Source organism: Callospermophilus lateralis, chromosome 4, assembly GCF_048772815.1.
Source record: "Callospermophilus lateralis isolate mCalLat2 chromosome 4, mCalLat2.hap1, whole genome shotgun sequence".
NCBI classification, from domain to species: domain Eukaryota; kingdom Metazoa; phylum Chordata; class Mammalia; order Rodentia; family Sciuridae; genus Callospermophilus; species Callospermophilus lateralis.
The window spans coordinates 164,343,131-164,360,909 of record NC_135308.1 but is presented as its reverse complement, the minus strand read 5'-3'; the positions used below and the strand labels follow the sequence as shown (position 1 = coordinate 164,360,909).

General features: G+C 59.8%; 1 protein-coding gene across 3 annotated transcripts in view; it reads left to right on the top strand.

Moving 5' to 3' along the window:
* The first annotated feature begins 4,987 nt into the window (after positions 1-4,987).
* Cerk (ceramide kinase) overlaps positions 4,988-17,779 on the top strand; it is a 48,918-nt gene continuing 36,126 nt past the window's right edge. For 2 of the 3 annotated variants that reach the window (XM_076855495.2, XM_076855494.2), the window contains exon 1: positions 4,988-5,542. In XM_076855495.2, coding sequence (XP_076711610.2) covers positions 5,410-5,542 — 133 coding nt within the window. In that variant the 5' untranslated portion in view covers positions 4,988-5,409. Of the gene's footprint in view, positions 5,543-9,722; positions 9,767-17,779 lie in introns of those variants that run through there. The other variant, XM_076855496.2, reaches the window with a different exon arrangement.

Sequence of the window (17,779 nt, the reverse complement as noted above, 5' to 3'; positions counted from 1 at the left end):
GGAAGCATCGAGGGAGATCAGGGAAGCGGTAAGGAGTCCGGTGCCCTGAGCTGCATCTTAGGCTGCAGAAGGTGGCGTGCAGAGCAAGGTCCCTGGTTTCCAGGATCAGCACTGTTCTCAGGAGGGCTCCCTGTCTGAGGAGGGGGGTTCCCTGCTCCCTCATCCGGGCTCCTCAGGCTCCCCTCCCACTTCCTGGCAAACTGTGAGTGTGGGGGTGGGGCACCGTTGGCCCTGGGGTTCTCCAGCCTTGCACCGTCCTTCTCTGCAGTGTTCCCCAGGCCACCATCACTGCAGGGACACTTTGAGTGTGTTTTTCTTGGGGCCAGGGCATTTTGTCTTCTTTGCTCTTCTTGGGAGCTCATTTCAATACATCTCTAAGATCACCCTGGGATCCATTTTTGAGGTGCTTTTTGCTTTTTTTCCTGATATTTTATTGCTTTTTTGTTGTTTTATTATTTAATTTGTTGTTAGTTTTTGCTTTTATATTTGGATCCAATACTTACCGTTTGCAGTTTGTTGATTGCACACAGGTTGTTTTGTGTGCTCTAAGACTGTCCTTCCTTTAGAGGGATTCATCTCCACATTCCCGAGTTTGTTTGAAGCAGGTTTTCTCTTTTCTACACAAGGTGCCTGCCAGTACTTTGGGTCTTTCTTCTCTTCTAACAATGCTGTGTACCATGGACCCATGCAGCTGTCCATCTTTCTTCTAGCTGCAAGGACAGGAAGGAGGAACTTCCCTCCTGCCCTGAGGGGCCCTGAGTTCACCCAGCAGGAACACGCTTCTTTCCTAGTGAGGGGCTGGTGCAGGGCAGACAGCCTTCTCTGAGGACAGGAGATTGGTCCAATCCTAGGATGCTCCCCAGGGAGTCAACATGCTGGCAGGCGGTGAAGCAGGCAGGCTTTGAACCTGACAGTTCTGTTCCTTCTCAGTCCTATGCCTGGCCCAGTCACCTAAACTTTAGGGACTGTTTCTTTACCTGGAAGTTAGTAAAACCTGAGGATTACATGAGCTAATACTTAGCAGAGTAGCAGGCATCCTGACTGTGCTCAACTGCAGAGGTCACAGAAGCACATCTGGGGATCTCACAAACTGAGCCACTGCTGGCCTTTGGAGCCCTGGGAATGGCATTACCCCCAGCTCCCCAGGTGCAGGAGAAGCCCGATTCCTGGCCACTGCCTGGGTGTTACTTCACTGGCCCTACCTCACTGGCCCTTCCAGCTCAGATCTGCCCTCAGGCAACTGCCCCATGAGGAACACCTGCGCTCCACCCTGGACCCAGGCTTTCCCAGATGCACAGGGTAAGTCAGGGTGGGCAGAACTATTTCTGTGAAAGCAGCTCAGGCGGAACTGTCCTGCACACCATTGAGGGCAGAAGGGATGTCCCACCGAGTCCCCAGGCAGCAAGGCCTGCCTAGGGCACAGATTGAAGGCTGTCACCTTCTGCCCTCTCATGTCAGATAGTCCTGTGGCAGTGTGACCCCTGCCACCTGGGGCAGAGAGCCTGCAGTGCTCACCCATCTAATTTCCTTTTTGTATAACTTGGGCAGGTCAATTCAGTTTTGCAGATCTCAGTTTTTCGGTCTGTAAAAAGGAATAAAGCTACCCATTTCCAGCGAATTACTCTCCTCCTTTCACCTAACAGAATAGGGACGTGCATTCTGAAACCATCAACTCACTCTCCACATGTGCGGGCCTCTCAGGGCCCAGGACATTCCTCGCAGGCAGTGGGCTTTGACGGAAGGTGCTTGAAGACTCCTCCTGGAGGCAGAGGCAGAGGGCAGCATGGCTGGCAGCCTTGGGCAGAGGTGAGCCAGGCCCCCACAGAAGTCTTCCAGTTTCTGATGTCCAATGGTCCTGCTGGAGGAGGCCTGGGAGCTCAGCAAGCAGTATTATTCTAGGACACAAGGGCAGGGCTCCAGGATGAGAGGGGAGAAGGAGGTCAGAGGCCACTGAAGGGACAGTGCTGGCTGCTGCTGCTGTTGGCCAGGGAGCCTCTAGTGTGGATGATCCAAAGGGTGGGACACTAGTGAATCTGAAGTGGTGATGTATATCCCTAGAGAGGACCTCAGGGTCCAGGAGGCTCACATGAGAGACCCTGGACACTAGGGACACAGGGCGCTGGCCAAGGCTGGACACCCCAGTGTCCCCAGTCTCTAGACTGCTCAAGTGATGGGGGCTGGGCAGGGCCTGACTCATCAGGGCTGTGGGCTACTGGGCTAAAGCCAGGCCACTGGTCTAGCGGCAGCTCAGGCTGCCTCTCACCCATGTAGGTCTAGGCTCCAGCTGCACCCACACCAGGGCAGCAGCAGGCTGGGACACTGGTTGGGCTGCAGGGACACAGGCAAAGATGACGCCCTGCGGCAGCCGGGCAGAAGCACCCTGGAGCCCACTACCAGGGGCCTCTGAAGCTGAAGGGGAGATGTGGCTAAGGAAGTGAGCAGGGTCTCCCAGGCAGACGTGTGGGAAGGGCATCACGGTCAGAGCCCAGCAAGGGAGACAGATGCCCTCCAGGGAAGGGTGAGCCAGGTGGCTGGAGGCTTCGGGGGAGCTGGGTGCAGCCTAACGCAGAGGCAGGCCTTCCAGGCATGACACTGTCCACTGGCTGTCTGTTGCTCTGCAGGTTGCCTTCATACCTGGTTCCTGTTGGCCCCAGGGGACCCAACATAGTGGAGGCCTGGCAGCTGCTCTGGGCAAAGCAGCCTCCTTCCCTCCATTCCAGTGCTGTGTTCAGTCAGGGCTCACAGCACCTGACCCTGTCCAACACCAGGCCCCACAGAGGACCTGACCCTGTCCAACACCAACCATCTCAACTACGGGAAGTGCCTCCCCTGAAAATACATCCTTCATTAGCTCACCCTCTCCTCCTGAGCAGAAGCAGGGTGCTGCTCTGGAGGCCTCACTCCACCCAGTCTCTGGATGACCAGTCTCTCTCTGGTGCCCAGGTCAAAAGGCCTCTGCCGTCAGCAACTGGGTTCCACAGCAACCTTCAGCCTCAGCGGCTCAAAGGCCTGAGTTTTGTGCCTCATGGTTCACAGAGGCTGGAGGAGCTGGCAGGGCTGGTGTCCCAAGGCTTGCAGATGGCCATTCTCTTGTTGCCTCTTAGAAGGATCTTCTGGGTACACCTGTCATGATGCCTCTGTGTGTGTTGACATTTTCCCTTCTTATGAGGACACCAGATTGGGCAGGGCCCACTAATGATCTCCAGATGGTCATGCTCTGAGGCACTGGGACTTAGGGGGATGCAGTTTGGCCCAGAGCAGCCACTGAAAGACCCTGGGCCTGGCCAGCGGCTGAGTCCTCTGGGAGAAGAAGGGCAGGGTCTATCCTAGGACCATATCACACTAGGGTGCTGCTTAGAGCTCCACTAGTGTCTGGTGGCTGATGTGGCCATCTCCCTGGGCTCTGGGCCTCCTGGGCTCTGGGCCTCCCGAGCTGGCTGCAAGACTTTGTGGTCAATGCAGGACACTGAATGAGTAAACGTGAAGAAGCTGAAAGTCCCTGGCCACAGGGAGGAGGAGGAAGAGGCTCCAGAAGGGAGGCTGGCATTCCCAAGCCTCTGCCCACTCTGCCTGGAAACCCCTCCACACATAGCAGCCTTGGCACGAGCACCAGTCTCACATTGGCATGAGCTTTCCAAAGAGGTTTCACATCCATAGTTCCCAAGGCTCAGAGCAGTAGTGTGGGAGGGAGGAAGCAGGGCAGGCCTTGCTGCCATCCACCCACTGCCCTGGGAGATCAGGTCCAGCTTGCCCAAGGGTGTGGTTCAAACTCTGGGCCCATCCCAAGCTGCAGGACTGTCCTAGGGCTTTGGCTGCAACTGGCCCGAGTGGGAGCTGGGCTCCTGGGGAGCAATGATTCATAGCTGTTCCTGCTCTGTAGACAGGTCCAGGGAGCTGGCAGGATCAGACCTGAACATGTAGCCACCCAGTGCCAGGCACGGCATGCAGGCCCCAGACCTGGCCCGCCCACCTCCACCTACAGCACCAGGGCTGGACACAAAGAGCTCAGGGGGAGGACAGGCTTTCCTGTCAGTCCTGGAGCAAAACTCTGAGGCAAGCCCTGGCTATGCCAAGCCAGAAACCTGGGCTCTTTTTCTCTCCATACTCAGGATTAAACCCAGGGGTGCTTTACCACTGAACTCCTCCTTTAGTGCCCCCAGCCTTTTGAGGCTGGTCTCAAACTTGTGATACTCCATACTCCTGCATTGCTGAGATCACAGGCAACTGCCACTGTGCCAGCAAGAAACCCTGAACTTTCAGGCAAGTTCCTGAATGTCTGAGCTGAAGATCCCTCATTGACAAGTTAGAAATAAATACCCACTAAAGCAGTATTTGAGTGCTTACTATCTGCTGACCTTGGGGACAGAGATGGACATGAAAGGGGACAGACATGCTTAGGGCAGGGACAGATCCTGCCTATGTAGTGCTGGGGGTCCCTTTATCTGGGGCAAGGACACCTCCCAGGGAAGAGGATGCTGCTCTGGCTGGATAATGAGATAGAAGACTCCAGGGTCCCAGGGGTGATGATTCCACAAAGCACTCAGGCTCTGTGGCTCTTGTCCTTTGGGCCTGCTCGGGAGGGGAGGGGTCAGCTGATGTTGGGTCCCCCTTCTCTGTCTCCTTAGTGATGGCAGGCTCCAGAGCTGTCCTCAGGGCCTGCTCCCTCTGCCCCTGGGAAGGAGACCTCCCTCTCCAGCAAGCCTTCCCTGCCAAGCGCCAGGCCCCTCCCGGGCCCACAGATACCAGGGATCCAAGAAGACCGACGCCCAAGGTCACGCCGCTGCGGGGGACCCCACTGCCCGGCCGGCAGCCCCGGACGCCCGCGCACCGCTGCCAGGCAGCGTTTCTGCGCCGCCCCGACCCCGCCCGTCTTTACCGCCCTCCGGGCAGACGCTGCTGAGCTCCGCCGGCGTCCAGCTGGGCTGGAGGGTCGCCTGCGCCGCTGCCCCGGCCGCTGCCCTCGCTGCTGCCAGCGCACCTGGCTGCGCTGCGACCATGCCCAGGCCCACTCTGTCTCCAGGTCCCCTCCTCTGACACCCCGTCCCGCCCAGGCCCCTTCCCTTCACCCCCGCCCACGTCCTCCTCCCGCCCCGCGTCCCGCCCTCCCCTCTGGCCCCGCGTCCCGCCCCCTCCTGTCCCCCGTGTCCCGCCCCCTCCTGTCCCCCGCGCCCCCTCCCGGCGCGCCCACCCAGGCCGCTCCCCAGCCCGCACCTGGTCCGCGGTCCCCTCCCGGCGCCGTCCCGGGTCCCCGCCGCCCGCCGCCTGCGTACGGGGTGACGCAGCGCCGCCTCCCCTCCGCCTGCCCGCGCCGCCGCCCCGGCGACTGCAGGGGCCGCTAACGGTCCCGCGCCCCCCGGCGTCCGCGCGCCCCCCGCCCGGTGACCAGGCCGCGCCGGCCGCGCTGGGGCGATGGGGGCGGCGGAGCCGCTGCGCTCCGTGCTGTGGGTGAAGCAGCAGCGCTGCGCCGTGAGCCTGGAGCCCGCGCGGGCGCTGCTGCGCTGGTGGCCGAGCCCGGGGCCCGGGCCCGACGCGCCCGGCACGGGTGAGTGTGGCCGCCCAGGGTCCGGGGGATCTGGAGCCGCGTCCGCCCGGGGCCTGCGCCGCCCGAGCTCCGGGCAGGGCCGGCCCGGAGGGTGGAGGCGGACGGCCGGGATGGGGGCACCGAGATGGGGGACCGGATGGGGAGGGCAGAGGGACCAGGTTGGGGGGACCTGGATGGGGGCGGGGAGCGGGATGGAAAGGGCCAAGGGACTGGGGGTAGAGAGGACTGGGTACAGGGATGGGAAAGGGGATGCCTGGGTGCTTGGCGACAGCTGGCAGGGAACCGTCCCCAGGCAGAGGGCACATACACTCCAGGGACCAGGACTATAATGAGCCTCAAGGAGAGAAAGATGTCAGAGGAAGATAGGAAGGGAGGGCGCTGGTAGCCCCCCACCCCTCCTGTGGTGGAGACCCCCATTGGGGGCCCTCTAGCCAGTCAACAGCCGGGATCTGTCCCCTGGTCAGAGCTAGGAGATTGGTCATGGATGGGTCCCCAGGGGCTGCCAGGCCCCTCCCCCATTAAACCTTAGGACAGATGCTCCTATTTAGCAGGGATCTCAAAAGGAGAGGCACCTTGCCAGTTCCAGGGTGGGAACTTGCCCTAGTGAGAAGGGGGCTTTTGATGTGCTCCCTGCTTGGGGGTGGAGTGGTCTGGGGGCAACAGGTTGCCCACCTTGACGACCTGGGGATTTGAAGAAACCTAATTTAGCTAAACATGAAAAAACACCCCACCCTGGAGGGCCCTGGTGCAGTGGCTGGCGTGAAAGAGGACCCCGGCTGCCCTCCCTGGGCCCTTGGGCAGTGTTGTCTGGTGGCCGACAGATTGGCAGAGGCTTATAAAGGAGAGGTCATTTGGCCCCGGGAGGAAGGGGGATTATAGAAGGTGGCCACTGGACAGGGAGGGCAGCAATGAGCAAGGCAGAGGAAACCAGGCCGGCTAGTGCTGGGTGGTGAGCTTCATCCATTCCCTCTTCTGCCAGTTTTTGGTTTTGTTTTCTTTCTGGTGCTAGGGATGGGGGCATGCAAAGTGCGGGCCTCACCACTGAGCCATGCGCTTGCCCCTGAGGTTTGCACTGGGTGCCTGTTGATGGGCCAGGCGGGTCCTGTAGGACCTGGGCCACTGCTGCCGTGGGGCGTTTTCCATTAGAGGAGAAACGGGGACAGAGACAGGTGTGTTTGATGGAGCTAGGCCCCTGGGGAGAAGAGCCCCACAGAGACAGCGTCCAGGTTGACCAGGTGGGGTGATTGCTTTCTGGCACAGGATGGTCCAGTGGTCCTCACATACATGTCTTCTTTGATGAGACCTGGAGAGATGGGCACTCTGTGTGACAGGGAGGGATCAGTGCAACGCGAGGCAGAACAACAAGTGGCAAGTGCAAAGGCCTGAGACACCAAGAGGCCAAAGTGACAGGAATGAGGGCCATGTGTGTGTGTTGGGGGGAGATAATAGAGCAAGGTCCCCTGAGGTCTTGTGGGCCAAGTGGGGACTGGCCTTTACTGTGAGTGGAATGGGAGTCCCTGGAAGGTTGTAATCAATTTAACTTCTCAAAGGATTCCTGTGGCTCTGCAAGGAGAACAGGCAGGAGGGATGAGGCAGGTGACCGGGGAGGCCTGGGGCCCAGTTCAGGTGGGGATCGTGGTGGCCTCAGGGTTCGTGTGGAGGGATTGGCGGTGGAGACCTGGGGAGGGCCCCCGATGGCAGATGAGGGTTTTGTTTCTAATTATGGGGGTGACAATGGTGGTCACGTGCTCTGCTCGCTCTGAGTGTGAGATGCCTTTTTAAAACTCATTTTGTAGCCCCGGGGTCCAAATCCAGGGCCTCGAGCAGCTAGGCCTGGAGCCTGTGTGCTGAGCTGCTGCCCAGCCTGGTGTCTGTGGTGGGCAGTCAGGTCCGTGGGACTGGGAACCCGGGGGAACTGGGTGGGGTCAGTCTAGGGGCAGCCACAACCTGCGCCCGATTTCCAGCAGCAGTGGGCTCGGAGAGCCTGTCTGTGGCCGAGTGGCTGAGACTGGTCTGGTTCCCATTCCTCATGTCCCCTCTGGGAGAAGGTGGTGCTCAGACGTCACTCCCGGCCTCCCAACACCACTTTCCAGGGCGCACTTCTCTGTTTTTGTGCAGTGACACTGATGTCTGGCCTGGGGCCCAAGTGGGTTGCACTTTCCTGAAAACCTCTGGCTTCAGTGAGGGCAGGGTTTCCCCGAGCGCCCACTGAGTGCCCACCGCAGGGCCTCTGTCCTGTCATGCTGGACTCCGTGGCTGCTGTGGGAGCCACTCCTAGTTTCAGCAGGGAAGAGACTGAGCTCAGGGGCCTTAAGAGCCCGCCCTGGCAGGGTGCCAGGCTCTCGGACCCAGTGCCAGCTACTGTGCTCCTCCCCACTGGCCATCTGGCCTCCCCTGGGCCTGAGCGGCCATGTGGACGTGGACGAAGCCCCTCCAGGGGCATGTGTGGGTGGGAAGCAGCTGCTTGCTGTTCTGTGTGGCACACGTGGCCAGCCACTGGTGCAGTCTCCGGTCCCCAGATTCTGGGTTTGGTGTGGTGGCAGTGTCTGCTTTTAGTCTGCTGGTTTTGGTAGCCAGCACTTCCACCGCCACCTGCCCTTCCTGTCTGCTGAAGAGGTCACTGCTTCATTCCTGCTGAGTATACAGGGGCGTTTATGTAGGATCACCTGAGCCTCCTGGTGTGACAGCAGTGGCCCTTGCAGAGGGTCCTGGGCTGCCTTGTGGGTCAGAAGTGCTGGATGCAGCCACCATCTCTCTTTCTCCCTGCTGATTTTGCAGTCCCCGAAGGGAATCAGGCCCGAGTTAGATTGTTCTCCATTTGAGGTCAGTAGGGTCAGTAGGGCAGACTGTGAGCCAACTCACAGGACATTCAATTACTGTTAGTGGGTGGTGCTCCTGGCCCTGCCCCTCCCAGGTGCGGACACACCTGGATTGACTGGGTCGGTGATGGGAGGGGGAGATTGTGCAAAACCAGGCTCCCAGAGGGCGCAGGAGGCAGCCCTGGAATCCGGGGATGGGCTGGGACACTGCATCAGGCGGGGAGGCTACCCAGGTCTTTCATCTGCTCTTTCATTTTCTCCTATTTCAGATTGAAAACTGGAAGCTAAGAGTTGCTGGCACTAGGTGTGCAGTGGGGAGCGGGCTCTGAACCCAGGCCCACACTCTTCCCCAGGCCCCAGCTGGGAAAGTGACAGGGGTCCCGAGCAGAGAAGGACCAGCAGCGCGGAGGGCGGGGCTTCTGCCGGCTGAGGCCTCCATTGAGAAGGCTGAGCCGGCAGTGCTCCTCTGGCCGGGCCTGGTCGGAAGTAGGGCAGACTGAAAACAGGAAACCAGGGTGGGGAGGTTCTCAAAGTGGGTGGCTAGCTGAACTTGGAAGCCGACTGAAGTGGTATCTGGGCTGTCGCCCCAGCTGCGGCTCCCAAGGAGCTGAGGTGTGCACCATGGTGCCAGGCTAAAACATGATTTTAAAAGAACAACTTTATTGAGGTGTCTGTGCCTGCGGTGGAGTCCCCATGTTTTACGAGCATATGCAATGAGTTTTGATAAGTGCCACTGTGTGAGCTTTCCCAGGGAGCAGTAGCCACACCCAGACCCGTCCCCAGGTGGCTGTCCCTGCCCTGCTGTCTCCCCCGGGGGGTGGGGTGGGGGTGCCTCTCTGCCAGTGTCTCAGGGGGGCAGCCGTGCTGTCCCTGCGGTGTCCTGAATTCCCTCTGTGTCAGTGGCCATTGTTTGATGCTGGTTCCTGCCTCCCTGTTGTTGGCCATCTCCACCTGGGGCTGTGCAGTAAGGGTGCCCCGGCCTCTGCTCCCCTTCCCTCCGGTGCATGGTCAGGTAGGAGGCGGGACATTCCTAGTCATGTTGTCCAGCGTTTTACCACATGAACATTACAAACACCTTTTTTTTTTTTTTTTTTAATTTGTTTATTTTATGTGGTGCTGAGGATCGAACCCAGTGCCCTACACATGTGGGGCAAGTGCTCTGCCACTGAGCCCCAGCCCCAGCCCCTACAAAGACCTTTTTTACTGTTTAAAGGTAGAAAGTTTCTGGAAATCAGAATCAGATGGATTTAAGATTTGCATGTAAAAGTAAGTCCTCACAAGAAAACAGAGGACAATTCGTAGCCTTGGAGTGGAGGGAGGTCTTCCTGACCAAGATGGGATCCAGAAAGGACAGAGAACACGCTGGCTTTTTAACCCGGGGACCGGCGTCTGTAAGGCGGCGTAAGTAAGTCGATGAGGGATGGTGTCCACAGCTGATGGGGGACGATGTCCTCGTGCTGGGACCCCTCCGTCTCTGGTCCTGCCCTTGGCTGATGCTGATGTGGCCACCCCGCCTCCTTTTGGTCAGTGTCTGCATGGTGTCCCTGTCCTCGTCCTTTACTTTCAACGGCTCTCGCCCTGAGGTTCACAGTGATTTCTCAGCATGAAATTCCGTCTGTCCCGATGGCCTCAGTCCTGTGGATGGGCTCACCCCTGACCAGCTGGGCTTTTCAGAACGTAGGCCGCGGATGCGAGGGGTCAAGCTGCCGTCTGGTTTGTTTTCTGTTTTCTCGTTCGTCTCTTTCCTTTTCCCTCTGCCCTGGGCACTACTTAGGTGTTGGTAGAAGTTTATTTTGATCTATCTGTGTGCCTTAAACATTCTATACGTGTAGCCCACGTGGGGAAATGCCCTGTTTACCAGCATCGATGTGGCCTTTTTGGGTTGCTCGGGTGCCCCTCCTAGGGTCTCTGGGGGGCGAGGTACCTGGGAGTGAAGTGGGGACGGCCTTCGGTGGCTCTCCCTGTGGGACTCGGTGGGCTCCCTGCTTCCTCCCCTCGCGTTTAGAGCCGCGGGGTGTTGTGAGGCTCCAGCCCTGGCGCACAGCCAAGAGCGCTCCAGGCGGCAGGAAGTGGCACTGAGTCTGTCTCCCCTCTGTGCTCACCTTCTTGTCCTTGAGGGCCTGTCATTGTCTGGGTGTCCTTCAGACGGGTAGCTCCCCGCGGTCATCTTCCTGTTGGCTGATGCCGCCTCCGACGCTGCGTCTGCGGGGAGCGCTCCCTGCACTGTCTGTTTGGTCACTGGGTTCAGTTCTGAAATTCCACCAGGCTCTTCCCTGCAGCACCTCTCCCTGGTTGGACCTCCTCCTCTGCCAGGCTGCGCTCTCCTTGTGGGAGTGTGTGGTGGCTGTTCTCAGGTTCTGCCCTGTGGCTGTCTCAGCGATGTCACCTCCTGCTCTGTGTTGTTGTTGTTGTTGTTGATGGACCTCTATGTATTTATTAACTTATATGTGGTGCTGAGGATCGAACCCAGTGCCTTACACGTGCTGGGCGAGTGCTCTACTACTGGGCTGCAGCCTCAGCCCTACTGGTCTGGTTTTATTCAGCTGATTTTTGTTTAAAACCCGGATGCTTCCGAAGAGCTCCACCCCGGAGTGCCCTCCTGCGTCCGTGGTTCTGCTCTGGCCATCAGGTGACCTGGCCGTTCACAGGCTAACTTTCCAGTGCTCACTGCCCCACGGTGTCCTGCCTCTCTCGGGGGCTTCTTTCCGTTCCCTCCAGCATGTGCAAGTTTGCCTGCACAAAGAGAGCGTGGGGACCACAGCCACCTCCATTTATACCTGTGACTCCCATGCCAGTCCTTCAGGCTTGGCATCAGGCGACGGGCTCCCTGGGTGCCGGGCACTTCCTGGCTCTGAAAATGCTGATGAATGAATTTGACTTGAGTCCCGGACACTGTGCTAAGACTCCGCCCTGTTGGAGGGTCCTCCCCACTTCCAGCCGTGCTCGGCCTGGTGGGCACAGACGGCAAGTCCCTCTCAGTGCAGGTGGCCACGTCCCGCCAGCTCAGCCTTCCAGGCCTTGCCACTGCTTTTGTCATCAGGTGAGGCTGCACTTGGGTGGTGGGTGGCTAGTAGTGGGCTTCTCTGCGGGCTCTGCACATGGGCAGCCAGGTGAGCCGGGACTTTGTCCTGCCCCACCCCCCGCCGAGGTCCCCCACCCCCTGGCCCGGGGGTTGTGCTTTCTGGTTTTCACCGAGTCACCCGCCCTGCTGCTCCACAGCACAGCTGCCCTTGGTCCCGAGCTGGGGCTTGTGCACACTGCTGCTGCTTCAGGGCCAGCCTCTCTGGCCGTCGCCTGCTGGACATGGACTTTTAGGGCCCTTGGTCAGTTGCCCTTTCTTCAGTCTTGTCCAGAGTATCCAGTGGTACTCCACAGGGGAGAGGATACTGGGCTTCTGCCTGGTGACCAGACCTGGTCCTCGGAGACCATTATGGAACCTTCCATGGAAGGTGCGGAGTTTTCCAGCCAGAGCGGTGCTCTGCTAGAAGTTCTTGGTTAGGATTTTGGGTTTGGGACTGAGTTCCTGGGCTCCTGTCCTGCCCACCCTCCCTGACAAGTCCCAGGGCCCTGGGTGGAGTGCACCCCCAGCCACTCCTCCCACTCTTCCTGCAGCCTCTGCACCCCATGAGCATTTCCTGGGCCTGCAGGTGGAACCCTCGGGTCCAGATGGGCAGCCCCAGGCCTCTCTTGGAGGTGAAGTGTCCAGGCACTGGGCCTGGCATGACCAGAGGCAGAGCTGTCCTCACTCAGGGGCAGGGGCTGGGGGCTCAGGTTGTGGTGGTTTAGCCCTCAGGGCTCCCTAGTTCCCCCAACAGGAGGAGCAGTCGGCTCAGGAGCCTCAAGCCTGAGCTTTCAGGCTCCCAACCCTGGCTCAACCCCACTGCCTCCCCGTGCCTCAGGGCCTTTGTACTGGCTGCGCCCCTGGGTGAGGCTCCTTCGTTCGCCCCATCCAGTCTGCCCTGGTCTCACTTCCTTGTGCAGGTCCCCTGCCCCTGTACTGCCAGCCCTGCTTTCCACAGCATGGACACCGTGGCTAAGCGGGTGAAGTGGTGGACTGGTTCGTATGGCTTGTGACTTCTGGTGAGAGTGCTCACTGCCAGAGGGCAGGGTTCCTGTTGGTGCCTCCTGTCTAGACGACCTCTGCTGCAGGGTAGAGGCTCAGCACACTCAGCCGTGAATGGAGGCTGAGGGCGGCTGTCTGGGCTTTAGGGGCCCCTCTTTGGTCGCGGGATCCACTCGTGTACCTGAGAGCTGACTGCCCCCAGGAGGACAGCACAGCGGGGACTTTAGGGCAGAAGGATCTGGAAAGGTAGAGCAGGACTGCACGGCGGGCTGGACCTCAGCTGTGCCCAGCTGGCGCCCCCTCCACGTGCCTGACCGGGCAGTGGGAACCTGGCTGCTCCGCTCGCCCTCTGCCCTCTGCCCTCCGGGTCCCTCTTTAGCTCAGTCCTGTCCCTGTCCCCTTCCTGCCCCTACCCAGGTGGCATTTGTCTCTTCAGAAGGTGTGACACGTGTGAGTCAGTGTGCTGTCAGAGGGGTGGGCAGCAGTGACAGCTGCCACTCATCAGCCCTGACCAGGCCAGACGCCTTCTCAGCTTGCTCCCGGTGACGACCCATCAATGCTCGCGGACCCCCCTTTGCAGACGAAGTGACAGAAGCACAGAGAAGTGAAGCAAAGGGCCCAAGGTGCACAGCTGGGTGGCACCGGAGCTGGGCTGGACCTCAGGGCCTGACCCCGCCTTCATCCGTCCCCCTTAACAAGTAGCATCTTTGGGGCCAGAGACAGAGACGGGTGTGAACGTGACTTTGGTGAGGAAGACGAGGGAGGTGGGGTGGGTGGAGACCCGCCTTCATCAGACTAGACTGGAGAAATGGCTCGGGGACTGGGTTTGCTGCCACCTCGGGCTCAGAGTACCAGGATCAGCCGCACCAGGGCTGTGCACGGCCCCAGGCTCCAGGGGTGGTGGGTGTGTCTGCCTGGAGGGCTGAGTCTCCCTGTTCCTTTTAGACTTGTAGCCAACTTTTTAAAATCAGAAGATTTCACATAAAAATCAAACGGGACACAGCTGGTGCCACTCCCCCCTCACACAGCAAGCTGGACTGTGAGGGGACGGCCTCGGCATCCCCTGGTGGAGGGTGCCTCCAGGCAGCAGGGGCAGTGAGTGCTGGACGCCGAGTCCCTGGCAGCAGGTTTGACTCCAGCAAGGTCCTGGCTTCGTGTTTAGGAGTGGAAAGTTACCTTAAGTGACATTCACGCTCAGGGAAACACGCGTGTGGGCGAGACTCACAATGCCCTTTGTTCTCAGCGGAAGCCGCGGTCTCTTGAGGCCACTTTGGTCTGCCCGGACGTGTGGCCTTCCTCCTGCTCTGAATTCACACTGCGGTTTTGGGTGCTGCCACTCAGGAGGTCCAGCAGCCGTCTGCCCCACTCCTACCTAGAGCTGGGTCCCAGGGGGTGCGTCACATGCGGGTGCTCAGGGAAGCTGGGGACAGCTGGGAGCACCCTCCCAGTCCCTGGTCAGTCAGGAGCAGAGCTCACCCAGCGACGCCTGGCCTGCTGTCAGGGGGCCTTGCAGGGGCCTCCGCTTGCTTTTCTGCTGCCTTTATGTCCTTGTCTGTCCAGTAGGGTTATAATTGGGTCTATCCAAAGGGCCATGGAGGTTTGGGACAGGCAGGACCGTAGGTGACCACCTGTGTGTTCTGCCAACAGTCAGAGCAGTGAGTCCACGCTGTGCACTGGGGGTACTGTGCACCACATGCCCTCCTCCTGCAGCAGAGCTGATGTCCCCTCCAGGACCTGTGCATCACATGCCCTCCCTCCTGCAGCAGAGCTGTGACGTCCCCTCCATCGTCCCCTCCATCGTCCCCTCCATCGTCCCCTCCAGGACCTGTGCCCGTGCTCTGTGGACCCGTGCAAAGCTCCTGCAGTCCCGTCTGGGACTCTGTTTTTGTCTGTTCTGGAATCTGTGGCCACGTGGTGGCTTCTGTGGGTGACGGTGGATTAGACCCTGGGTGTGGAAGACACTTGAGGTCACCAGTAGGTCTTCTTGGCACTCCTTTCCAAACACCGCAAGCCCCAGCACCTGCAGAGCTACCCCGGGCCTCAGGCTGACTCACCGGAGGCCAGGACCTTTGGACCGGGCAGGATTGTGTGACCACTCTTAAGTGATGGGCTTTTTTGGTTTTGTTTGTTTATTTTTCCGGGGATTAAGCCCAGGGCCTTGAGCCTTCGAGGCATGTGCTCTACCTGTGAGCTGCGCACCCAGCCCGGCAGGTGAACCGCGGCCTGCAGGTGTTTCTGGGTCCAGTGGCACTGGGCAGTGGTTTTCATAGGCAAATGCTCGTCTGTCATTTTAATGAGGTCAGGTGCTCACATAGCAGAATCCATCCTGTGGCTGTTGCCAGGAAACGTGACTCCCAGGTGTCCTTCCCCAGGGGAGCCCTTGTGGCTGGTGCCCCTGCCTAGGCTGGTGTGCCCAGGGCAAGATGCCCCTTCCTCACCTGCTCTCCGCAGCAGAGCTCCCAGCGTGCCCTTGTTCTGTTGTTACCGCTCTTGGCCGGTGACGAGTCCTTGCTTCCCCGATGTTGAAGAATAACACCAGAAAAGCACACGCCCAGGCCAGGTCAGAGTGGAAATTAGAAGTTTATTAAAGGACAGCAGAAAAGACTTCTCCCGAGGAAGAAGGGGACCCAAGAGGTGGAATCCGTTGGCGGGCAAAAGTGTTCCCCTTTTTATAGGTTTGGTGATGGAATGCCAGGGGGAAGGGTTAGGACCCAGGTGGGCCAAAGGGCAGGAAGGACTTAATTATCACTTTTTGGGATGGGCTTATCACTTCTCTGGGATGGGCTATCTCCAAATCTGTTGGGGGCTGTTTCCTGGGCTCCATTAACATTTCTTTGGGGTGGACTTTGGCCTAGGGCCTTTTCGGGACTTCATTAACATTCCATGAGTTGTCCTGTGTTTCCGGAATCATTCTCAGCACGGCCTCCATTTTAGATTTCACTCAGTATTAGACCCGCTCTACCCAACTACACTGACTACCTAACTTTAAATCTGGCTTCACTGTTACGTGTTCCCATGAGACCTGAGGCCCCGGGGGGCCTCCCAGATGGCTGCCAGGAACCCTGCAGAGGAGCGTGTCCTGCCCCCCTGGCCCCCTTCGCCACGTGTGTATTTACGTGCACGCGCACCTGTGTCGCCACAGACCTTGCTGCCCTCGAGGTACCCAGGAAGCCCGCGGAATGCCGTGTGTCCAGGAGTGTCCAGGAGCCCCTAACGTCAGAGCCAGAAACAGAGAATGGGATGGAAACCACAGATGATGGAACTCGGAGTCCCCTCGCTGGGCCCGGCCAGCGTGGCCGGGTGGCTGCCCGTGCTGCAGTGGTCAGCAGACAGGGCAGCTGCAAACTCAAGCATTGGCCAGAATAGGGAGCCAGGCCCCTGGCTTTTCTGGAGTGCAAGGCCTCTGACTGCCGCCTGCGCTGTAGAGTGCACACCGAGGCTCAGCCAGGCTGGTCCTGAGGGCGCAGGGGAGTCATCTGTTGTCAGAGCTGCAAACTCTCACCAAGGTCTGCTTATAAGGTCTCCTGTTTGGGGAAGGCCTGCCGCAGGAGGACATTCTAATGCACTGTAACGCCAGTTCTGGTATTTGAACCAGTACTAACTGCCCGGAGGTGGGTCCTCCCATTGTTGGAGGAAAGACCCAGTCAGAGGGTTCAGAGGTGAGAGCCGGTCAGGTGAGCTTTGCCCTCTGGACCTGATGGCGGCCAGCGCTGCAGAGAAGTGCAGGCTGTTTACTGTGGGGCGTGGTAAAATGGGTGCCCGGCTGGCCGCCTGCTCCGTGGTAAATTAGGTGCCCGGCTGGCCGCCTGCTCCGGCTGCGCCCCCAGCCAGCTCCAGTGCTGTGAGGCAGCTGTTCTGGGGAAGCCTTGGCCAGTGTCCCGTGTGGTGGTGGGAAGGCTCTGGGACAAGGATTGGCCAGATGGGACTCTGCTGAAGGTGAGACCTGGGCAGGTGATCCGGGGCAGGACACAGGCATCTGAGTAACGGGTCCCTGCGCTCCAGACTGTGAAGGAAAGAACTTCCTGGTAGATTTCCCAAAGCTGCCCGTGGTGACTTGGGTGAGTCATCTGCCCTCGCGTTGGTTCCTTGTCTGTGGCACGAGGACCCTGGCATCTACCTTTGGGTGTTGTGGGGAACCTGCCTCTCGTATGCTGGCATGAGTCACTCTCAGGGTGGCCCTTGCTCTTGGGACAGGCCTCTGGTAAGCCAGTGGAGTCAGCTTGCTGCCAGCGAGGTCCTGGGCTGACTTGGTGTCGGGGAGGCCCCTGTGGACGCCCCCACAGCTCTTTGTGCAGCGGGCAAGGCCACTGGAACGCAGGCCAGCGTGGGCCCCGGGTCAGGATGAAATGACCCTGGAGCTGTGCTGGGCGGGGACCAGCCTCCTGCTCTCAGGCTCCAACAGAGCCTGCAGGACTGATGCCCCGAGGTCAGGGTGTGCTCCCTGTTTGGTTTGGGGCAGGCTGGGCAGGACACAGGGCAGGGGCTGGGCAGCGACAGGCAGGGGCTGTGCAAAGGGGTCTAGCTACATCCCGAGGGGTTGGGAGAAGCCGCTGGCAGACCCAGGTACAGCGATGACATCTGTTAGACCTGTCCGGGTGCTCACTGGGCCACCTGAGGAGGAGGTTTCAGGGGCACAGTGGGTGGCTGTGCAGTGACAGGTTCCGTGGGAGACTCTCGGGGCAGCAGGGTAGGGATGTTGGAGGCAGACATGGTGATGGAGATGGAGGAGGAGCCCAGGGGCCCTGGCTTGTGGGCAACCTGGTACGTGGGTGGCGCACTATTCCCCAGGCTCGGTCGGGGTGCCACAGGGACAGCGGTTTCTGGAAGGAGCAGAGGAGCAGCATGGGTGGCCTTGGATTTAGAAGGTTGGGTCTGAGGCCCTCAGAGGCCACACGGGTGGTCTGCCATGGCTCTGGAGTGTCTGTGGCTCTGGGGCCACACTTGTGCCCTGCTCCAGGAGGCTGGACTGTTTTTGCTGCAGGGGGAATGGCAGTGTGTAACCTCCCCGCAGGTGACCTGTGAGGTGCTGGGGAGCAGCCGGGCAGCGGGGCGCAGTGGGTGTTGCAGATGCGGAGTGCCTGGCAGGGCTGCTGCGCCTGAGAAGGAGGCCACCGCAGATGGTGTGGGACAAGGTTGGGACCAATGAGCAGCAGCTGGGGTCCTGGCTTCCGGTCCCACCTCCCGCCTCGCCTGGCTCACCATGGCCCCTGGGTGACTCTGCTCATGGAGGTCCCCACAGCGTGTGGCCACACGGCCTTGCCCCAGCAGGTTTGGGCTGGCCTGGGCAGTTCTTCTCCTCCAGGCAGATCCTGCCTCTGACCCCAGGGATGCTCTGACCACGTGCAGTACAGAGGG